This window comes from Apteryx mantelli, chromosome 7, assembly GCF_036417845.1.
Source record: "Apteryx mantelli isolate bAptMan1 chromosome 7, bAptMan1.hap1, whole genome shotgun sequence".
NCBI classification, from domain to species: domain Eukaryota; kingdom Metazoa; phylum Chordata; class Aves; order Apterygiformes; family Apterygidae; genus Apteryx; species Apteryx mantelli.
The window spans coordinates 42795179-42819041 of record NC_089984.1 but is presented as its reverse complement, the minus strand read 5'-3'; the positions used below and the strand labels follow the sequence as shown (position 1 = coordinate 42819041).

At 36.6% G+C, this 23863-nt stretch overlaps 1 protein-coding gene across 1 annotated transcript; it reads right to left on the bottom strand.

The window, feature by feature from the left end:
* Window positions 1-759: 759 nt before the first annotated feature.
* On the bottom strand, window positions 760-23172 carry MKI67 (marker of proliferation Ki-67). Its single transcript, XM_067300381.1, has 15 exons — window positions 23081-23172; window positions 21691-21772; window positions 21494-21609; window positions 20903-20972; window positions 19907-19985; window positions 16426-17952; window positions 15838-16079; window positions 14645-15068; window positions 12255-12370; window positions 11298-11469; window positions 11068-11202; window positions 7579-8726; window positions 6366-6441; window positions 2909-5827; window positions 760-1433 (listed from the first exon to the last, which is right to left on the bottom strand). Exons 1-15 carry the CDS (start codon window positions 23170-23172, stop codon window positions 1282-1284), a joined length of 7350 nt encoding a protein of 2449 aa, XP_067156482.1. The 3' UTR covers window positions 760-1281.
* Between the last annotated feature and the right edge of the window lie 691 nt (window positions 23173-23863).

The window sequence follows — 23863 nt, the reverse complement described above, 5'->3', positions numbered from 1 at the left end:
CTGAACCACAGCATATTTTACCTATCACATTTTACCCAAAATTAAAAAAAATATTTTGTATCACACATGAGCTCTAAATATCTGGACAGCCTCCAATACATTCCTTAACTAGTTTCTCAATCTCAATCTGGCTATCTTGGATTTTGAAGAGAGAAATAAGAGATTTCACAAGCGAGAACTCATCCAAAGAAAGGACCTTTATCGTCCCCCAAAGGAATCGCTAACGAGAATGTCCTGGAACATAGCATCCAACTACCCTTCCCTAGAAATACCTGTAATTCTTTGGAGATTATGTAGAAACACAGGTTCTTAACTTTGGGCTTAAATTGCACAAAATTTAGATGCCTGAGCCCGATTTTACTCCCTTCTGTATTTAATACAGTATCAGAAGCCACCAGCCTTAAAGACAAACACACACTGATGGTACCAGAGAATGCAGACACTGATCTCTGAAAAACGGTCTCCAAAGCACACTAGGAACTCTGACACCAGCTGCAACTCTGTGAAAAGGTGCAACAGCAGAACTTTATATACTCATTTTTCCTGTGTTTCTTACCAATGATTATTTACAAATAGAAGGGCTGCAAAGCACAGCAGCATTAAGCAGAGAACTGCCTGCATTCCAGAAGACCTAAGGTACACTTCCACGATTGTGCAGTTTGGCCTGGAAGAATGAATCTTTGACATAAACTTGCAGGAGAACAGTAATAATTACACATTCTTAATTGTTTCTAGGTACACAAGAAGTCATCTCAAACAAAATGTTTTCAAATTTAATGGCTTTCAAAACTGTAATTTTGCAGTACAATGAACTTAAGATTTTTTTTTAAAAAAATATCACAATTTCAACATAGTTCTGCTAATAAACCTATAGGGTTTTTTTTAAAGACTATTTACAGAACTTTAATGAAAAATAAGATGTAAGCACAGGAAAATTTAAGCGGAAAAGAACTTACAATTAAACTGGTAAAGTAATTAAGACTTCCTGACTGCTGCACTGATCAACAGAAAGAAGGGATAAATACAGTTAAGAAAAGATTTTTGTGTTTGCAGTCTTGCACAAGCTTCCCATTATTTAGGGAGCCCTATACATATAGGCAGATCTATTTAAACAGATACCTAAGCTGTATCTATTAAAAAAATATATTTCTATAATATCAAAATTCATTGATTGCTTTACAAATCTGAGTTTAAAAATCAGAACACAAATCAATTCACATTAAAAAACCTGCAGTTTCAACTACTGAATTGATTTAAAAACTGGTTCTGCAACTGTTAATGCTATTGTCTTGTTCTTGTACTTGTTCTTGTGCTTGATCTTGTTTTCCTGTCTGTTCCTCCAGCTGTCTGCCGGGTTGCTCTATCCCCTTTGTCAAGTTCTTCTTTAGTTTTTTTTCCTTTTCCTTTTTGTAGAGATCTATTTTCAGCATTCTCTATTTGTAGACAAAAACATTAATTGTAAGTTTGTATCATCAATCAAACATTTTATATAACATTCAATTTTCAGTTACATTGTTTTTAAAGGAAACGTCCCTAATGACTATGTTCCAGAGATTACATCTATGAACTCAACAAACCAGTTACAAAACCCACATTTCTGCACATCCAATATCCTTTAAGATAGTTCCCTGAGGACTTACAGCTATTTCTGAAAGTAGGTTAACATTAATGAGAGCAGCAAAACCAATTAGCTACTATTTTAGCTAAAATCCCTTTTACTGATATGTAAAACTAAAAAATACCCAATACTGACGTAAAATCCTGCAGAAAATGAACATTTAGTATAGTTTCATGGTCCAAATAGAGCTCGCAAGTCAGGTTTTAATTGTAAAGAAAAGAATAGACACCTATGCAAGAATCTAGATAGCAGAGGAAACTGAGGCTACTCCAAGAGATGAGCACCAGCACCAAACATGGAAACTACCGTTCAAATCCACCTGGAGAAAAGATGACCTCCCTGGAAGAGAAGCTATCCAGGCAGGTAGTGAAGAACATATACAGCATCAGAAAAGATGTATGTATAGGTACTTCTGGCAAGTACGTATAGCGGGATCAGAAGGCAGAAACTAGCAAATATACAAGGAAAGGAAACAAAAGAAAAGTCCATAAACTAAGACAGAAGCAAGTCAAAATAGAAGTACATGTTACAGGAGGATAAGGCACGTGCAAAAGAAAAGTGAAAGAGGCAAAGAGAAATGAAACAGAAGGGACAATCAAATTGCAATAGGGTTTTTAACATAATTTGCCAAGAAATCCCTAAATAGGTACTTGTAAAGAGTCAGTCATTATTTCCATTTGCATGTGTTTATTTACTATCATATTCCTAATTACTACATGTTAGTTTTTAAGTTACATCATGTCCAGATGAAAATTTCAGAGAATATTTTAGACATCAGCAGCAAGAATTATATTGGCTTGGGGAAAGTAAAACAGAAAAGGGGAAGAATAGGAGACACATGGAACCTGTGCCATAAAGGTCCCCCAGAAGCCAGGGATATTAGAGTAGGAGCTTAGATGGCATTTAGGAGAAAAGAAGAATGAACAATGGGTGCTACGTTACGTCATGGTCACATTCTCCTGCAGGTTAGTTGCTGTATTTATTTTAAACTACAAGTTATGGATTGAGAATGTGGTATGAAAAAGCATGAGAACATTTGAATAACCCAACGGAAAATGAATATAACTGTCATATCCCACAAAATCTATACTTTCTACTTAAGACATTCTCTTGCATAGAGTAAGAACCCCTGTTTACTTTAGTCTTCTTGCTATATTAAAGATCTATTCTATATCTACATTAGAGTATGGTAGCCCATAGCAATATAAATTACAGAATTTGTTCACATTATTCTTATATCAATATATAACTTAGTTATTCTTAAGAAATAGAAAGCAATTTGTGCCTTACCTGATTTTAATTTTTTGGATGCTAAGTCATCTTCTGGCAACTGACATTTTCTTCTCCGAGAAGTGGAAGTTGTCTGTGGAATAAGGTTAGCCTCTTTTCCTTTTCTAGAGGGATCATTTTTTTCAGGATCAGTGGATTTCAAACATGTATTTTGAGTTTTTGAGGTGTTAGCATTTTCTGGCAAGTTGCCATTATCATGGAGGGAAGTAGAAGTAGCTGCCTCTGATACAAATTCAACCTTTTTTCTTTTATTTCTCAATAGCCTTGGTTCTTCCTGGGATGAATTATTATCCAGTGACGCATTTTCCTCTTCTTTAAGAGTATCCTTTTGATCCACGTCTTTGGACAAACCGTGTTTTTTCCTGAGAAAAGTGGAACCAGCTTCTTCAGATTTGAAAGAAACAGTTTTCGCTTTTTGCCTTGAGTTCCTTTTTGAAAGATCCATTTTTTCTTGGGAAGCAGAGTTTTCCAAAATCAAAATTTCAGCTTCCCCAGAAGCATTCTTTCTACCGCTTTCTTTTGATACACTTTGTTTTCCCTGAATAGAAGTAGAACTTGTTGCTTCTAACAAGAGGGCAACTTCTTTCCTTCTGCCTTTCTGCAACTGAGTTTCTTTTACAGATGAAGCAACAGTTTCTAAAGGCACATTGTGATCTTTTTTAAGAGTCTCTTCTCTACCTTTATCTGCTGGCACACCACGTCTTCCTCTGAGAGACATGTGATTAGTTGTATGTGACATCAAAGCAGTTTCTTTCCCTCTGCCCCTTCCTAATGGTTTTTCTTTTGCAGGGGACACGGTTTCCAAAGGCATATTTTGTTCTTGATTAGAACTCTCCTCTTTATCATCAGTTTCTGACAAGCCACATTTTCTCTGGAGAGAAGATGAACTTTTTGCCTCTGCTGCTGGATCAATCTTCTTTCTTTTGTCCCTTGCTGCTGCATTTGATTTTGCCCGGGAAGTTTTATTTCCCAAAGCCATATTTTGATCTTCTTTCACAGTCATCTTTTTATCATCACCTTCTGGCAACCCACGTTTTTTTCTAACAGAAAGAGAACTAGTGGTTTGTGACGCTACAGCAACCTCTCCTTTTTTGTCCCATCTCAGTGGATTCTCTTCTGTTGAGGAGAGAGTAGCTTCCAAAGCTGGATCTTGATCTTTTACAAAAGTCTCATCTTTACTATGATCTTCAATTAATGCTTGTTTTTTAGCAAAGGTAGAGTAAGCTGTTGGTGGAAGGGAGTCAACTTGCTTTCTTCTGCTCCTCCTTACTTGTGAGGAAGTATTTTCCGAAGTGTCATGTTGACTATCTTTATAAGTTATTCCTTTATCATCTCCAGGTAAACTCTTTCCTCCAAGTGCTTTGGAATTAGCTTCTTCAAGTTCAAAATTAACTTTTTTCCCTCTACCTCTTCTAAATGCAGTCCCATTTATTTGTGTTTGACTCTCTTGCAGTATTTCAATTTGTTGATGTTTAAGTACTTCCTGCTCATTTTTTGTCTGCTTTTGACAGCTATGAGCAACACTGTCATCGTCTGCAGCAGGTATGGCTGTTGCAGCTGCGTCATTCATGTCCTGGACACAGGCAGCGCCTATGGAATCCTTGATAGAAGATTCCTCCAGTTCTGTTTCTGACTTAAGTTTGGGCACAGTTACTTTTAGGCTGTTTACATCTTTGACAAATTCATCAGCCTTTTTATCCAAAGAGTCCTTTTTGACTCTCCTATTTCTAGTTCTGTTTGTTTCCAAAGCAGGTGCTTTGTTTGTCTCTCCAAAAGGTGACTCTGACTTTAATCTTTCAGATGCCTCTGTTGCATTTTCAGCTTCATCTCCCTGACATACTTTCCTCTCATTTGTCATGTGCGATTGTGTTTCAATAACAGTTTCCGCTGAAGTTTCCTTGGTTTCTTGAACATTTTGCATATTTTCAGGTGCCACCCTGCAAATTTCTGTTCTTATTTCAGTCAAATGCTTTCTAGCATTTCTTAAAGATTTCCCTCTTTTTTCTATTACCTTTATTTCGTGTTTAGTTCTGATTTCAGATTTTTCTACTGGGGCAGTCTCAATGATATCTTTGTCAAAAGTCTGTTCATCTCCTTGTGTTATCTTTGCTGAAGGGTCCTTACGAAGCTTCCTCGCTGTCCGATGAAGCTCCTCTGAAGGTGATTGTTTGACTTGGTCATTTTTTCCCCTTCTTACTCTTTTAGATGGAATTACTGGTTCTGTGGTTTCTACTTTTTTCTCTCCTCTAGATGTTTTCCTAGGTGACAGAAGCATTTCATCATTGTTTTCTATACTACCTTTATTAGATTTGTTTCCAGTTATTTTGAATTCTGTTTGCAGAAGTTGGCAATTTGCATTTTGAACGCTACTAGACATACTTTCCGTCTTTATGCTTTGACCATCTTCAGTTATTAATATATCATTGACACCATACTCCTGCAAAGTCTGTTTTATATTTGCAGATTCTTTTTGTAGCACTGAAGAATCTTTGTCACAACACTCAAGACTCTCACTTTGATGTTTTAACTCCGTTGGTTCATTCTTTTTACCTCTTCTTGGTCTTTGAGCAGCTCCACGTAATTCCACAAATGACACAGTTTCAGCTTTTTCATCATCAGTGCGCTTTGAAACAATTTCTTCTTGCACGCAACGATTTGTTCTCTTTCCTCTTCCCAGATTTTTAGCTACTGAAGTTGAGAGGGAATGAGAGAGGTTAGTGCTTCGAGTGCTCTTTTTTTCCAGAGCTTGTGATTCTTTTAAATTCACATCTTCCTCTAGATTCTTTTCATGATGTTTTACTGAAATAGGATGCACTGTCTTCCTTGGTCTGTCCCTTGTTTGTCTCTTGGTAGACTGGTCTTTGCTGGGTGATATTGTCTGTTGAGAATCTTCACCTTCTGAATTATTGCCTTTGTCTTCTGAAACAGTTTTTCCCCCCATTAGAAGTGTTTACATAGAAAAGAGCACAAACAAAAGTTATACATTTCTGTATCTGTGAGTTTTGAACAGGACCATTGTATTGGGGGGGGGGGGGAATGAAATCACATTTAATATTCCTGATAAAAAAGTAATTTTTATTGACTGCTGGAAGAAAGCACAGGTTACCGCACAAAGATGTCTGATTTATTTGGTAGGTAGCATTCACAGCTTCAAGCTATGTTCTTGAAAATTTTTGCAAAGAAAGATAATTTTAAGTACAGAGCTTACATCAGTCTTTTTACATTAGTACACAGGGAGATGCTACCATTACTACACCAATAAACTGTTACACCATTATTTCTCCACCAACAAAATCTAGCTTCCAGCAGCTGTTTTTCATTAGTGATTACTGTACAAATTCCATGCAGTATGGGGGGTTTTTTTTGCATACTGTATATTTTGGAATTTTAAAACACATTTAAACTTCATAATAAGGTTCATTATTCCTCTAGTTAAAATCAAAGCATTTGTACTTACCATATTCATGACTGGAATTAGTACAAGGAGGTATAGTATCTTCTCGCTCAAGATCCGTAATATTTATTGATCTGACCTAAAGGAATAAACAATAATCAATAAATCCATACAAAATTAGGAACATAATAGTTGGAAAACATCATGTCAAATACTTTTCTCAAAAAATGCAATTAACTTAGTTTGATAACTGCAATGTAATGTATTTAATATTAGCACACATGCATTGAACTTCATACTAGTCACTTGGTCTAGTGCAGCAATTTTTATGGTGAAAGACAATACTGTATAGAGTTAAAAAAGCTTTCAGTAAATTGGCTTAAAAGTGCCCAAATGAGATCTCAAAAGCAATTTGGGGTATTATCACTGAATAACTTGAGTGTTTTAGAGTGTTTTATCATAGTTCTACAAAGATCAGCACTAGGCCCGGTGATACTCAACATTTTATTTATGGATCTGGGAATGAACATTGAAAAAAAAAAATCAATGCTAATAAAATTCACAAATGACAAGAGTGATGAAGCTGTGAATAATAAGGTCAGGATGGCCATCCAGAGCAACCTCAGTTACTGTTTAGGTAGGGTTCCATTCAAAGAAAATGCATACTAATACAGGCAAATGTATGCAGATATAGCCATCTCTAACGGATGAACCATTCAGGAAGCAATGAACGAACTTAAGGGCATAGTGAGCAATCAACCGACCACAAAATAACACAATATTTGGCAAAAGCTCAACAGTCTTGGATGTTTAAAGCAGAAAAAAGCTTCAGAGTTCATATAGAAGCTGTGAAGGGGTCGTACAAAACACAGAAATCCAGGTATATGTGTGGCTTATGAAAAGGACAGCAAAGAAAGAAGTTGATTATACTTTGTAAGCAATGTATAGGATGCTTTAAACATAATGGAAACAAATAGCTGGAAAAAGAAGCACTCATAGTCAAATTTGTAATAAACTATGTCTTTTAGCAGGGGGCATTTCCCTCTAAAAAGCTACCAAGGAAAAGATAAGATTGCCATTTTTTAAAGTCTTCAAAGCAACACCATGTGCTTTTCTAGAAGGTAGTTTTTCTCCACAGGCTGGAGGAATGAGAGATTTAAATTAAATTCTGTGCTATTACATACAAGATGTCATATTAGGTGACTTTAGAGTTAGTTTCAACCATAGGCTCTGAGTCTAAGTAAGTTGCTTCCAAAGGCTAAAGAAGGTATTTTACCTCGATTTCCTCTGGTATATCAAACATCTCCTTAACTCCAACATATTCCACTTCAAAATCTGAACATTTTTGCCTGGGTTCTGCCATAAGCTTTTTCAGACCCACAAAATCTTCAACTGGTTGATATTTCTCTCTTGGAGTTCTCACTAATCTACTAATTCCAAACATATCTTCTACTGGTTCAACTTTTTCCTTTGGTGTCTTGAAAATACGGCTGACCCCAATCATATCTTCTACTGGTTGATATTTCAGTTTGGGGGTTTTCTTGATTAACGTAACACCCGCCATATCGTTTACTGCTTCCACTGGAGTCTTCAGCAATCTTTTAAAGGCAGTTGCATCTACAATAGGCTCCGGCTTCTGCTTTGGGGTCCTCATGAGCTGCTTGACACCTGACAGAGCCTCAACTGGCTCCAGCTTCTGCTTTGGGGTCCTCATGAGCTGCTTGATGCCTGACAGGACCTCGACTGGCTCCAGCTTCTGCTTTGGGGTCCTCAGGAGCCGCTTGACACCTGACAGGGCCTCAACTGGCTCCGGCTTCTGCTTTGGGGTCCTCATGAGCTGCTTCACACCTGACAGGACCTCAACTGGCTCCAGCTTCTGCTTTGGGGTCCTCATGAGCCGCTTGACACCTGACAGGGCCTCGACTGGCTCCAGCTTCTGCTTTGGGGTCCTCATGAGCCGCTTGACACCTGACAGGGCCTCGACTGGCTCCAGCTTCTGCTTTGGGGTCTTCATGAGCTGCTTGACACCTGACAGGGCCTCGACTGGCTCCGGCTTCTGCTTTGGGGTCTTCATGAGCTGCTTGATGCCTGATAGGACCTCGACTGGCTCTGGCTTCTGCTTTGGGGTCTTCATGAGCTGTTTGATGCCTGATAAGACCTCGACTGGCTCCAGCTTCTGTTTTGGAGTCCTGCTTTTAATTCCTAATTTCACACGAGATGTACATTTTTCTGGATTTATTAGCAAACTGTCCATGTCAACATTTTCTTCCAGCATGGCTTCTTTTTTTCCAGGAGTATTTGTGGAGATTGCATCAACCATAGACTTTACAGACTCTTCATCTCTCAGAAAACGACTGATGTCTTGACTATCTTGTTTCTGTTCCGAAGCATCTGAACTATTTAAGGGTGACACCATCATCTCTCCTATAATAAAAAACAGGTCTATGTAATTTGGAAAAAAAATTAAGCAGAAAATCCAAACATTCTAATTGTTGTATAACTAAGTAAAGAACAGATTCAAACAGCCTGAGCTTTATACAAACTAAAATCCAAAAATGTACTTCAGCAATTGATTTGGTAATTAACCATAAGGTAATTAGCTCCTGCATGGCATGGCATACATTTAAAAAATTGATTATATAAAAGTACGACAATTTTTTCTTGCTTAATCAGATACAAAAATTAATAATTTCTTGTCCCTAAAATTTCTAGCGATGCACATTTTTACTGCAACTTTCTTTAGTGCATTGTAGCAATATCAGACATCAATCAAATTTTTACATTAAAGAATATACACACACTTGACCTTTCTGGCACTTTGGAAGGTATGGGAGAAAAATAAAAATGAAGTGAGATTTTTGTACAGTTTGCATCACCTGTGCTCAGTTTGCACGAGCTTGTGTTTGGAAAGGCACTTGTTGCAAGTATTCATTACGGCCACTGTAGAAGCACTGACTCTGGGAAATCTTGGACTGTTTTGGGTCTTGATCATTATGCACAGAAGAAAAGGGTGCTTGAGAGGAAAGCTTAGAAAAAAAGTAAAATGAATTTCTCTGGCTATTTAGTACCAGCTCTCACTACTTCCCACTCTTGTTAACATAAGCATTAGAACAAGCATAACCACACTGACGCTCAACAGAAGTGGCCACCGCTCTTCCTCTTTGTTGAACAAAATACTTCCCATCATTCTTCCCAGTGGTAAAAGGAACTGAGGCAAAGGAAAGGTTATGGAAAAAAGCCTGGTCAGAATAACACTCAAAAGGTTTTAGAGAAAGTTAGATTTAAAACAGCAGAAGCACAATTTCTTGAGTAATATACCTAGAAGTAAGCTTTGACTATAGACAGGTTAGCCTCACTTCAGTCCCTGGTAAAATAATGGAGCAGGTCCTTTTGAAACACTTTTCTGGGCACAGGAAGGAGAAGGGGACAACCAGGAACAGTCAGCATGGATTTACCAAAGGAAAATCATACCTGACAAACCTAATCGCCTCCTATGATAAAATGACTGGATTTGTGGATGAAGGGAGAGCAGTGGACAATACTTGCCCTGACTTTAGCAAAGCTTTCAACATTGTCTCACACAGTGTTCTGGTGTCCAGGTTAGGACATCACAGCCTGGATGAATGAACAGCTAGGTGGATAAAAAACTGGTTGGATGATCAGGCTCAGAGGGTCACAGTAAACGGGTCTCTACCTGCAGGCCAGTAACAAGCCGAGTACCGCAGGTCGGAGGAAAGGGCCAACAGGACCCTGATGAAATTCAACAAGGACAAGTTGCATAGCACTGCACCCAGGAAGGAAGGGCCCTTGCGAATCCAGGCCGGGGACTGACTGGCTGGCTCTGCTGAGAAGGCTCTGGCTCCATACTCCCCCAATTCTAAAACTAAAGAGCATTTATGACATGCAAAAGGATCAGGTAGAACACCTAAAGGCTTGTCTGCCAATTAAGGGAAAGCACTGAATACCTAAGGAGGTAACAGCTGATAACAGACATCTTCAGGTGGATGAAAATCACTTCACTAATATTTATTTTCAAGGTAAACATTACACTGGACTCCCTTCTGAAGTTGTAACAAGGTTTGTTACACATAAGACTTTCACAAAATCTGAAATAAACCAAAAAGTAATTTTTTTTTTTAAACTGGAGGATTTATTCTTGATTTTTTCCTCAGTGTGTCACTATACAGTCAGTTTTGCTAAATTCTGAAGAAAACAGAAATTAAATTTAAAGAGGTCCGAGTTCTGCAGGGACACGATGACTGGCCTCAAAGGTCACAAGCAAAAAAATGCAAGACAAAAAGTGAAGTACCATCTTAATACAAATCTTCCTAACCTGATACTTTTTTTTCTTTTAGTAGACTCTTTCTGCAAGCTTACACAACACCCTCTTCCCACCATGAAACTTTATCACTGGATTTAGGTGTATCCACAGACAGATACAGATAAAGAACTGCCATGCTTCAGCACAAGATTTGCCATGCTTTGAATTTGCCTAAAATAACAATACATGCTTCAGCATTTTGATAAGTTCATACAGAATAGAATGAGTAAGAAAATAACACCTATTCAAAAATTAACTAGAACTACAAAAATGTCTTTTAATACATGATAAAACAATTCATTTCATGGGTTGCCAGATGCATCATCACTGTATATCAAGTCTGCCTAGGCTGACTACTCACTGACTCAAGCAGTAGACCTGTCACTACATTGCTACCTCTAATTATACCTAAACATATGGTCTCTTTCCAAATAACAAACATACCAGATTCTTCAGGAGTGTGCAACTCTGAGACTTCCACTGCAGTACACGTTGGTGTTAAATCAGTCTTCTGAACAGCAGACAAAGGCAGTCTTTTTCCACTTTTATCTTCTGGAGTCTGAAACATCTCAGTCATTCCTACAAATTATATTCAGAGAAGTAAGCATATGCTTTGACAAAAGAACTACATAGTTGATAGAGCCAGTAATACATTTTAAAAGCACACAACTTACCTGTGAAGCTTTCATCCATATCCATGTTCTGTTTCAAGACAGGATTTCTTACCACTTTAGGGACCTGTCCAGCCATTCGGACTGTTGTGGTATAAGCTCTGCCTACAACTATGGTAGCAGGAGACTCTGCGTGACCTGTACTAAAATGACCTTTTACTTTTCTTTCTGGAGTCTGCAGAGAAGAAAAAAGAAAAAAGAAAAAAAAAGAAAGAAAGAAATATTGATAAGTAAAAAAAGATATATATATATATAAAATCTAACTTAATCACTCAGATCTTCCACAAACTTAGCTGGCCTTGTTTAGCTAATACAGACTCTTTTGCAGGCAAGAGTGGTTACCTTGCAGCTACTTTAAGGATTTAGCTCTTGGAGAAATGCAGCTTATATACCCATTCAAAATTTGAGTGACTGTGCTTGAGGAGCACACCTGAGACCACAAGTTTTCTTAGCCTTAGGGAGCTGAGGGATATCCTGAGAGCGCTTCAGCCTTATTCCCTTGTGCCGTGCCAACTTGCAGAGTGTTTAAATTGAAACGCATGCCCTGCCCTTTCAAACTGCAGTCCAGTTTGGACTGCAGAAAAGGGACAAATACATATTCAAACTACCCCACACATTCACTTTTACCTAGAGAGAGCCTTTTAAGATGACTCATATTAAGAGATTACCAGAAATTCACTTTCAATCACACTAGTGAAACTGGTTATCTATTTAACATACTCTACAACTATATAACAGAGCAGCTACCCACCCAGACATTTAATCCTTTACTACAGATGGTACCTACTGGACTTGCACCAAAAAGTGTAAATAGCTGTGGCTCCTGACCTCTTCCTATGGGTCTCAAATTTCTTACACACTGGGACAAAAACATCAATACTCAAATAACATCATGTTAAAAACTCATAAGCTTCCATCTAAAAAAAATGCTGTTTTGTAGTTAAGTTAAAAAACAAATACCTCTGCTGATTGTGTTATCTTCTTTGCTGATCTTCCTTTTAGGACAGACTTTTTAATGGCTTTTGCTTGTGGTCTTGCAACACCTAACTTTACCACTTCTGCCCAAGATTTTGCAACTAGAAAGCAGAACAGAAATAACCTTAATTTTCAGCTGTGTAAGTCAGTTTGCAATTATTTCTTTATGCTTCCAAAGATTTCTGCAGAGTGTGACTTAGGAGGCTGGTCAGTATATTATCTGGCAACACCTACACCAAAGTGCTGTGTGAAAACACCTTCAATTGGAAGGCTTAAGGTTAGTCAAAGTGTTCAAACATCCAGTATAACTGTTTCCACAACCAAAAAAACCCTTCTATAGCACTAAATACTTTACAGATCATAGAACAGAGTACTGATCCAATTTCGTCCTTAATCTTTTTGTTAAGGAAGTATTTTCCCCAAAAGAAATTTGTCATGAGCCTTTCAGTCTCACTCATTATTATACCTGAACTTTTCCTTGGTGGGCCGTGAGATTCGACATTAGAGAAATGGCTTTCAAGTGAATCACATCTAGCTTTTCTTTCATCAGCTTTCCAAGGAACTTCATATTCAGGAAATTATTTATTTATATTGCTTACAGCATTTAGATCTTCACAGACTTTCCAAAACTCTTATATCACCTTCTCCACATAATCTCCTTTTCCGACAATTCCCAAAGCAAGGTTACCTTCATCACAACATCATTCTGTACATAGTAATCAGGGAATTAATTACAGCTGTGTGATAAATGAAGCTGTAAGTTGGTAAGACATCCACTTTGTTTACTGTGGAAATGGGCTATAAGGAGGCGGGGATCGCAAAGCAAATAATTATTTTTGTAGTTAAAGAAAGAAAAGTGAATGCTATTCCTGCAGAACTGGATTTTAGCATTCTCTTGCCAGAGTCACTATGCAAATTGGGGCAAGTCTTCAAAAACATATTTTCAAAAGTTGTCATTCTTAGGGTGCTCAGATTATAAAGAAAATTGCCAAGCACCCAGGAAATTATCTGAACAGGCACTGGGAACACACAGAGTTGTGTTTTGTATACAACATAAACACTCAAAAATCAAAATATTTAGCAACTGTGGTGTTATCTCCGTTTTAGAGAGGAAACTAAGGCACAGACATTAAAAACCCCTTTCACAGTACGGAGATGTGGTGAGCAAAGGTATGACATTGATATTTGTGAAGTACTTTGCTATTATAATGAATGGAATAAAGCAACTGAAAAACCTTATTTTGTTAAAAAGTTAACACAACTTTCAACTGTATTAACCTGGAGGTATTGTGAAGGCCTGTGATTTTATCTTACCATATAATATTAATGAGGCTATCACTAGGGAACTGCATGTAGTAAGATGTCCAAAATTTTAAAAGCATACTACGAAAATGGAGATAATAAAGAATAGCAAAAATTGCTGGAAAAAAGGTGTTGATAAGCTTTAAATTTGATTTTTAAAGAGCCAGTTTCGTTTGATTTATGAAAACAAGTGACTGAAAGATAACTTGGCTGTAAGTATCTTCACAAAGATAAACATTTTATGTTAGAGGGACTCTGGTTCTTGAATTTTCCAATGCTCCAAAACTATTTTGACCAATGTCAACTTTCAAAATATCTGTCACTTAACATACCCAAATATCATCTTATTTATAATCAAAACTGCTACATAACATTGTCAACTGTTTGCACCAGTGCGGTCCAGTCTATGGACAAAGCCTGAGAACTACATATGGAAAATGGCATAAAGAAACTAAGCTGAAGCTAGACAAAAATCAGATTGCTACCAAAACACACATTTTAGCATCAAAATTAATGTAATTGATACAATTTGATCTAGTTCAATATTATTTGACCTATTTGAGTCAAACAGGCTCAATACAACGCTAATGGGATGAAATGCAATAACTTCATATTCATATAGCATACCTTATGTCCTGTAACTGTATTTGAAGTCTGAACAACGTACAGAGAATAAAAGACATCTTTCTTTATGACTTTATAATGTGATTATCTACTTTTGTGCACTCTGGATGAAAAAATAATAATTGATCCTACGACCATCATCAAAATGCTTTCTCACAAAGGAATTGATTACTGTAAATAACCTTGTAAAGAGAAACTTCATTCTAGCATTTCTCAGCTTCTGCATATTAAGATTTGTGTTCTAAATACTCCTCTATATACGCTTTATAATATGAGAGAATGTAAAACTTTGCAATTCCCAGCCATTTTCAAGAAGGCCAAAAACTGACATGCAATATAACATTCATATTTGGTGGTCTTTGTAAAATGAATTTATAGGCCTACTTCAGTTTTGGTATTGTTTCTTAAAGCATTAAAATTCTTATTAAAAATTAAACGTTTAAACAAACCTAGCAAATTGGCACTGGAGGCACCACTTCTTCTTTTTGCATTAATAACTGCTACAGCCCCACTTCTCCTCTTCGAGGGAGTGTTCTTCAAAGCAAGCTGTGCACTTCTTGTTAATTTGTTAGCTGTAGCTGTTAAGAAAGTTTTATCATCTTGGTTAATGTGAAAAGAATTGGGTGTTTTTACTTGAGCACCATTTTTCTCCTGGGTATTCACATCTTTTGCAACATCATCCTGCTCCTCTGCAACTGGTGATGGTGTCGTGACGCGAGAAACGGAGAAACGGCCTTTAGTGTAGGGTGATGGAGAACTTAAAGTAAAGTTAGGTGTTGCTTTTCCAGAAACAGGGGATGAGGCAGCTGGGGACCTCCGGGTCAGCAAATTTTTTGGTGACACTTTTTCTTTTGGCAAATGTTCAGAAAGTTCCTAGTAAGAAAAAAAAAATGTATATATAAATTATATATAAATATATATATAAATACACATACACATAAACAAAAATGTTATTGCACAAAGCAGAACCACAAATGCTCATCTAAATCTTTGAAAGGTAAATACAGTAGTATAAAAGGTCATCAGATTATTAAAAAAAATAAATCTTATTCTCTAAAAAGAAAAACTTAAAACATTTTAGTTTTCAAAATAGTCTCAAAAGACATGCAAATTCAGTTTAGTTAATTAACTGAATTATTCTACTTTATTCAAAACAGTTGTATTCACATCAAGTACACAACACACATTTTAACTAGCTTAAATCACTAGGCAAGTATTTCAAACTTTTAGCCAAGCCACATGACAGCAGTCTGCCAACAAACTCCCATTCTAGATCCTGTCTGTTTTTTGATGTTTATGGTAAACTGAAGCCTGTAGATACTGTTGTTATACACAAAAACACAGAAATATATTCATTTAGACATATTCATGAGAACGAGTAAAAGCATTGAGCTGAATAAAACCCCACCTCCCAGACAGTTAGATATAAAGGGTAAGCTGAGCTTTTCCTCACCAAAACAAAAACAAAGCCGATTAAAACTTGCTATTTTCAACTACAACTTTAATTTGCAATTAAAATGTCCACTTCTCCCAAGGTACATCTAAACAAGGTTTACAGTTCATTTTTATAAGTCTTTGAACTTGTAAATTTTGGTCATGCTATTTCTTTTGGCAACTCTTAGTCTGAACTTTTAAGGTTTACCTGGACTGCAAAACGCTTCAGTCCCTGAGCCTTCTTCAGAACTGCACGTGGCGAGTTTCCAAATGGTAAGCTCAGTCTTGCAGGAATTGCACCTCTTTTAAGGGGCGAATTGGGAGGTAAACTCTTATCGAAAAGTTCTGGGCTTAGATGACCACCAAAAGACACTCTCTTTCTTTTTCCCAAAGGCTGAAGTAACAAATCGCCACTTTTCCTCCTCTTCTGAGATACTCCTCTTGCATTACCTAAAAATATCAGGAATTGAAAACATTTCTATATATCTGAGAATCCAGGAAGTCACCATTTTAACCAGCACCAAAAACAGTGACTATCTGTGCGTTTTAAAGTTGGAAACCTATCAGAAGATAATTCATTTTAAAGAGAAACAGATTCAATTGCATAAACTTTTATAGATAAAATTGTGTGTTTTCATGGTAAAATATAATTACATGATAAATATTTTAGAACTGATGCGTCAGCAATTAGTTCCAAGTTTTATGCAAGTAGAAAAAATTCTTGTTAAAAAAAAAAAAAAAACACAACACAAAACACGCGTAGGAGAATGTCTCGAATGAGATTAAAAGTATTTACCTGATTCCTCTTCTTCAGCCAACAGGCTAGAAATACTCATTTCTGAGACAACCTCATCTTCTTTCAGTATGGTAGCACTTCCAGACCTTCTTTTTGATGACGATCTACGAGGTCTTAGAACACTGGCATCTTCCAAATCTAGTTTCTGTTGATCGGCCTTTATGGCCAGCTCCTCTTTAGTTCCACTATCTTTTCTATCTAGAGTCTCACCATGATGATCCTGAACTGCATCTGTCTCCAGTGCTTTTGTAGTTAGCAGTCCAGAGGTCCTTGGTCTACCCCTTTTTCTTCCAGGGCTAGATTTTTGACTAGCAGGAGATGCAAGTTCTGCTGTTAATTCTTCTGAATGCAGTGTCTCTGAATAGACACTTTTGTTTGATAGTTCTTTGCTCCGCCTGATGTTTCTTCTGGGACTCTTTGAATTAGACAAAGAGGCAGGAGTTTCAGAATCTCTCTCTTCCGAGTTAACAAAGTTTGCCTGATCACAAATTTCTTTCAGCACTTCTTCTTTTATAGATTTTCCTGGTGTATGTTGTTTACTATTGCGCCTTTGTTTTAAACATGTATTTTCTGCCAAAGGCAGTTGTTTGAGGCTATCATTTCTGCACGCCAAATCTTCCTTTTGAGGTTCAGCTGAAATTTCTGGAAGAGTCTTACATTCCGACAATACATCGTGTTGTGTTGTTGGAGTACCAATATTTACAGAACCCATTCCACTAATTTCTTTGGCAAATGATATGGAACGAGACCGGGGACTCTTCCTCTTGGACCTTGGTGTAGACAAAACACATTTATCTATTTCAGAAAAACTAGTTACGCTAGCTGCATTTGTTACAGCAGTTGTTTGTGCTAGTTGTTCTATTTCTTTTGCAGAGGAGTATATTTTTATTTTATCTGCATAACCCAAGCGTTCTATAGAGCATGGCTTAGGTGAACATGCTGCATTTCCATCGTTGTCTTTATTTGGTTTGGTTGCAACTTCATTACCTTCAGATTTGCCTAATATATTTTGTTCCTTGTGATCCTGCAAGTGAATTTTCTTACCAATATCTCTTGACATCTCATTTGAAGCAGAAGTTCGGGGACTTCTGGTAAAGCTCTTCTTGGTTGCACTTCCTGCAGCTGCGATCAGATTAGATTCTGAACTGATTACATCTTGTTGCACTTTATACTCTTCAATAGTTTCACTTACATCTGTTTCTTTTTCTTTGGTCAGGCTTCCAAGACCATAAGCATAATCCGATGATGACATTTGAGCACTGGATTCTAGCAACACACTCTTGCCATCTTCTTTTCTGGCTTGTTGAGATACATTCCCCTTTTGCTGAGTTTTTTTCACTTCAATCTCATGTTTCAGTGTTTCATAGAGTTTACTAAAAGGAGACATTTCATTTTCCTTTTTACTAGATCGATGGATTCTGTATACAGATTTGGGTGTTAGTAGCTTGACGGGTAAAGCTTTGGAAATATTTTCCTCTGTACTTTGTTTATTTTCTTCAGCATTTTGTTCTTCACACTCAGTGTTATCTACAAAATAAGCAAAACAAAAGAGAAAAAACAATACAGACGCATAGTTGCTTAAAAATGCAAAACTAAGTTCCTTAAATACAGGTGAAAAGTCCTTCCCTTCATCTTCCAAGACGATAGTGTAAAAAAAAATCTCTTCTTGCAATAATAATTTTGTAATAACAGCATTAGTATCGAAATGTTTATCATAAAAACTAACTTCTGTTTTTCAATTTGTCCCATATTCAGGTAAGGCACTTGATATTCCATGCTGTTTATATTTAAAATCAATGGATCACATAGATCTCTTTTAGGGCTGCCACAAGATAGACCTATAAGCATGAAACAGAACAGTCATTTAAATCAGCTTACCACTACAATTTAACCAGTTCTTCACTTTGCATTTACATTGTTGATGTATTGCATAAACTATAGCAATGTGCTTCTTCAGGGTAAAGCAGATAATAAAGCAGAGAGACAAGACATAGTAAATGACTGCACGTATGCTGCTATTCCAGTGCCTTTTGCAAATTGCCTTCAAGAAGGCTTGAAGTACCATGCTTTGCTTTACATTTTCCACGAGCAAGTGGTGAGCTAACAGGGTCCATCTGACAGGAGGTACCTCTCCAAGACACAAGAAGCCGAGAGCTCAAGAACATCTATACGTCTACAAGGTCTCTTTCTCAGCACTGCTCGATGCCAGCATGAATGACTGCTGAAATAAATGGTGGTATATGTTGCCTTTTCTTGGTTGTGATGGGAAATATTCCATGTAAAGATGAAAGTTAGAGATACACAAGGAAGAACCTGTCAATTATTTTCTTTTGAGGAAGGGAAGGGTGTGGGAAGGGGAAGAAGAGAGATGGGAGACAGCAGGAAATTAGATCTTTCTATGAAAAAGCTTGTGCCTAACCTGCACAAGAGTAAGGTGCATTGATATTTTTTGTATTGACCTGACAATTTATTCCCTTTAAAGGTGACAGAACCTGGAAGCGAAGACTGTTGTATTGTAAGAAGGTGCTAGGAAACCTATTATCCAAATCCCACGAGTCCAGATGCACCCACAACAACCCACCCAGGCTGCACACTTCAAAATGCTGTTTTGCATTGGAGCAAACATTTGTTGCAAAATTCAGAGCATATACCTGCCAGTAGAATAACAGCTACTTTTCTTTTCTGAACACCTTACATCTTTGTAAGGTTCTGAACAAACCTTACGTCTTCCCATGATAGAAGCTTACTGAAGGAAGAAAGAAGGATGGAAAGGTGATGCACTGACATTGAATCAGTTTATGATTTATAATTACTCACATTTAGTAGCTCTGGGGGAACAGGTTTTTTACTGGGCCTATATGAAGTAGCTATTGTGAACTAGCATTTCAATCAGCAAAATCAACCCTTCCTACGTATATTCAAAATTATACTTGTTTCCATTTTTTTTAATAGCACGCCTGAGATAATGCAACATTGGCTCAACAGTAATCTGGTCTATTCTAGGTCAGGCGGAACTGCAAGTTTAAATTTAATCACAGGGATGAATTTACCTTCAATTATAGTTGCTTCTGTTGAAAGGAAAAATATAATATGTAATTAAGTTTTACATATCAGCTTCAACGGACATTTGCATTGCACTTGCAAAGCTGGCACGCTGAACTCCCTTCTTAGCTGTAACCTTCATAAACTTAATCCGCACAAAGCATTTAAAACAACATATACAGATTTTGCCAATTCCAATCTTACTCTTACCACCCATTTCTTGGTTGCAACTACACTGATTTATCCTGGCAAGACTCAGCTTTGGTAAATCATAGCACCTATGCATGCTATGAGAAAGGTGTATTATGCTCAGCCTGAAAGGTCTTAAAATACATATCTTCTGCTCCACGCAACCTTGTTCTTCCTCTTGATGCTACGAATAAAAGACAATTTAGGGGGAAGAAGAAAAAAGACAACAAAAAACAAAATAGGTACCAACCGGAATCATGAAGACTTTTAGATCCTGAAGTTCGTTTGTGTAATAATTCCACTTCTGCCACCTGCTGAACATGAAGAACCTGTAAATTTGTACAATATTACAGCAGAGCAACAAGTATTTTATAAACATTTTAGCTTTCTACCATACACTGGAAAACACTGATCTTATAGATGCATAAGCAATGCTTACAAAATAAGCTTAAAAGTATTCGAATGCAATTGTAGAATATTTCAAAGTTTAAGAATGCAGACTTCAATATATTTAATGCTCTATATAACAAGAGTTTAATTCTTATGACTGAAATTATTAGCTCTAAAAAAAGCTGCAGCATATGCATATACACAAATACTTTCCTAGTAATTAAAATGAAATTTTGCTTTTCAACAGACCTCAGGGAAGACTTTTTATTTAAATAAGAAAATCGTAATATACATAAATATCTCAATAGCCACAGTATTTGCTAACTAACAATACCCCCTTTAAGAAAACTTTGCTGGGAACAAAAAAAGAAAGAAACTAATGAAAACAAATTATTAAATGATTGAGTTGGTTTGATATTTATAAATTCCAAAAATGCATTAGTGTAAAAGCACACAGAATAACAGAAGACTTGTGAAAAAAGGCTGCTCAGTCTCTAGGGCACATTTCCCCATTTAAAATAGAAGGATTTCCAACATCAATACTCTACGCTTCCTGCATCCCATCCTTTCCTGGAAAAGGCTTAGGATTAATTTTTAATAGCTTACCTGTATTACTAACATCATAGATTATTAAGTATTTATTTCTAGAAACTGGCAAGTCTAAAATCAATAAATTAGGAGCAAAAAAAAAAGTATTTATCTAAGGAAGTTTATTTGCATCTTAAAAACAGAAAGCTAGTCTATGGTTGAAAAATGGTTTCTAACCATATAAAAAAACAAAACGGGAAATAAATTACCATATCAGTACTAATACCAATATACTTGCAGTAAATAAGCCTATAAGCCATAGAATTACCTGCAGTGTTTCATTTTTTGGAGATCTAGAATGCCTCTTTCTTGGAGTTGATTGGGGAGGATATTCAAATCTGGAAGAAATATTTAAAAAGTAAAACAAAAGGAAAACATTTTTTATCAAATAGCTGATGATTAAATTGCCATAACTATGATAAATGACATAGCAATAGTTGTCATCTTCCAACAATATATACATATTGCTTTTAAAGGCTTTAACTACATCAAAATACTTCTAACTTTTCCCCTAAAAATGACTGCCCTTGAAACAAAATCAAAATAATCTCTCTAGACAATTCTATCTTTATTGGTTTAGCTTAACGTAATATAAAAGTGATAAAAAAATCTTTAAGCAATCCTGCCTTCTGAAGAAGCTCTATAAAGCTAGGTAAAGAAATACGAAATAAACTAAATTAACTTCTGTTTCTGAAGATGGTAAAAAGACATTTTAATTTTTCCCATTGATCCACAGCCACTGTCTGCATCTTCATCCAGCATTAAGACCCTGTGTCCACAGAGCTCTCCAGACAGTTTGCCCGCAGATCACACTCGAGGATCAAGGCATTAACAGTTCATCTCTGTCATCGGTACTTACCTGAAAGAACGATCAATAATAGTTAACACATCTCCATGCTTCAGAGGTACAGGTTGCTGAAAACAACCACCATTCAGCTGCGTAGGATTTACTGTACTTAAGTTAGTCAGTATTGCCTAAAAATGAAACAAACAATTCAGCAGCCTGAAGAGATGCAATGATGCAATATAAACGCCATTAAAATATGTAAACCTTACCTCCTTGTTTTCATTTACTTCAATTTTGCAATGTTCTTTAGAGACCTGAGGCAACTGAATGCGAATATCACATTCTATTTTCCTATGGGTGAAAATACAATTTCAGTTTTAAGACATACAAAAGACAGAAAAATCTGATTGGTATATAATTAGATCATTTCCCAACATTTCAGCTAATAATTTGTATAACAGCACGATACTTTGTCGAGTTTGATAACCTAGACCATAACCACAGCATGTTTTGTTTTTTTTTTCCCCCACTCCCAGTCAACAGAAGTGAGGTGATAGGCCTAAGAAGGCACACACATTTACTGTGCACTGCAGGCTGGGTCCACTCTGCGGATTTGCAACTCTATACATAATTTAGTAGTTGCAACACTGTTACAATGGTACCTGGTACAATACATGTACATAAAAAACCCTACTAGCTAACACAGATGCAACCACTAACAAAGAGATAAGAAAAATGAAGATGTATTACATTAAAAGCAATGTGTAACATCCTAAAAAAGTTTGGAACATTAGCAAAAAGAGCCAAAAAACTATTGCTATAACTCCTAAAAAGTGACCAAGATTACTATTTTGTTGTATGTACTACATCATCATCTTTTCACACACATTTCAGTCAAAACCATTAAAGCCCTCAAATTAGACAGAAGTTATACATTAGTTATATGTTTACCATAAACAGCTAGATCATTAAAAAGCATTCATTTCAGGATTTGTACCACTGACACTTATTCGCAACATAACTGCAAGTGAAAAGAAAGCAAGAAGGTAGCTGCTAAGTGCTCTGGGTGAAGAGGGGGAATATTGTATTTTGAGCTAATGTCTAAAGCGCATAACTAGTGCTTAAGTAAAAAGGACAGAAGAAGAAATGAAGCAGAGAGAGATATTATCAATTCTAAAAACTAGCTCATGCAATCCATTAGCGAGGTCTCGGAGAGCCAAAGAGAGATTGAGAAGAGTATGCCTGTGTGATGAAGATGGTACAGGAAACATACTTCTCCTCTCTTTACTGGTAAGTTCTCTGGCATCTATAATTCTGTCTTGAATATTTCCTTTAGAACCTACCAATACTATTGATTGCTTGTCAACTGTAATTTACTTTCAGTCTCATCGTTTTGCCAAATCACTTCATCAAATTCCCTTTGGCTGGAAACTAGAAGCAAACTTTTGGCAAGGAAAGGGCAAAAAGCAGTAAGAGAGAATAAATTCAGCTCTTTATTCTTACTGGATGTTAATCCAGTACCACCTTCTCTCCCTTAAGCATCATTCACGAGTATTCAAATACTTATTTTTGCAAATATATTTATTTCGTGCATATGATATCTCTTAATACCATGAACAATATTATTCCAATGTTTACAAGTACTTGGCTAATTCTCACCTTCCAAATAAACAAGAACTTGCAGTGAGTGGAAAATGAATTCCATCAGTCCCATTCCGTTTAATTACAACAATTTTCCCAAAGAGCGGCATCTTCAAACGTAAGGAATCTTACCTATAAAAGAACATCTAAATTACTCTTCCAAATAATGGTCTGCATACTTATGAAAATAAACTAATATAATTAATATTTAGTTCTGTTCAACAGACAATTTCTACAATGCACAGCAGATGCACCTCGATGCTTTTTACATGTGCTTGCCCTGTGAACTAAAATTTACCGTGAGTAACCACTGTAATCATACACACTAACTTGAAGGTACCAGATGTTCAGAGAAAGTGATGCTTATGCACAACAGCAAGAACAGTCATCACATGTTCGGGCAAACTGAGTCATACAGTATAGTTTTGTATATAAAATAAGTATTTGCTATGCATCCGCACATCAGAGCCTTTGCAAAGATTCAGGGCCAACACATAATACAGTGCATTCCCACAGCAACTTAAAAGTGCTTTCAAGTGAACAATTACTCCTCATCAAATCTAGTAGATTTATTATGCGTTCTCTCATATGCTTAAGAATTCTCAGACTAGACTTTCAAGTAAACAGAGACCACGTGACGGTAGTTGCGATTATCTGTTCATCTCTCACTCTCCCACATTCACAGCTTTTAAACTGCTAGGGCAGTTTTGCCAAGACCTTGCTGAAGGGCAGGTCTCCAGAAAGCTGATAACGCAGTGGAGAAAACAAACTTCGCTTAGCGTCTTCACCGAGGTAAAAGCA

Coding starts and splice junctions, on each gene's coding strand:
- MKI67 (XM_067300381.1), bottom strand. CDS start 23,172: ATGCCGCTCTTTGGGAAAATTGTTGTAATTAAACGGAATGGGACTGAT. Junction 16,080..16,425: donor GGCTGAAGAAGAGGAATCAG/GTAAATACTTTT, acceptor TGATATTTTTAG/GTAATGCAAGAGGAGTATCT. Junction 11,470..12,254: donor AGATAACACAATCAGCAGAG/GTATTTGTTTTT, acceptor TCTTCTCTGCAG/ACTCCAGAAAGAAAAGTAAA.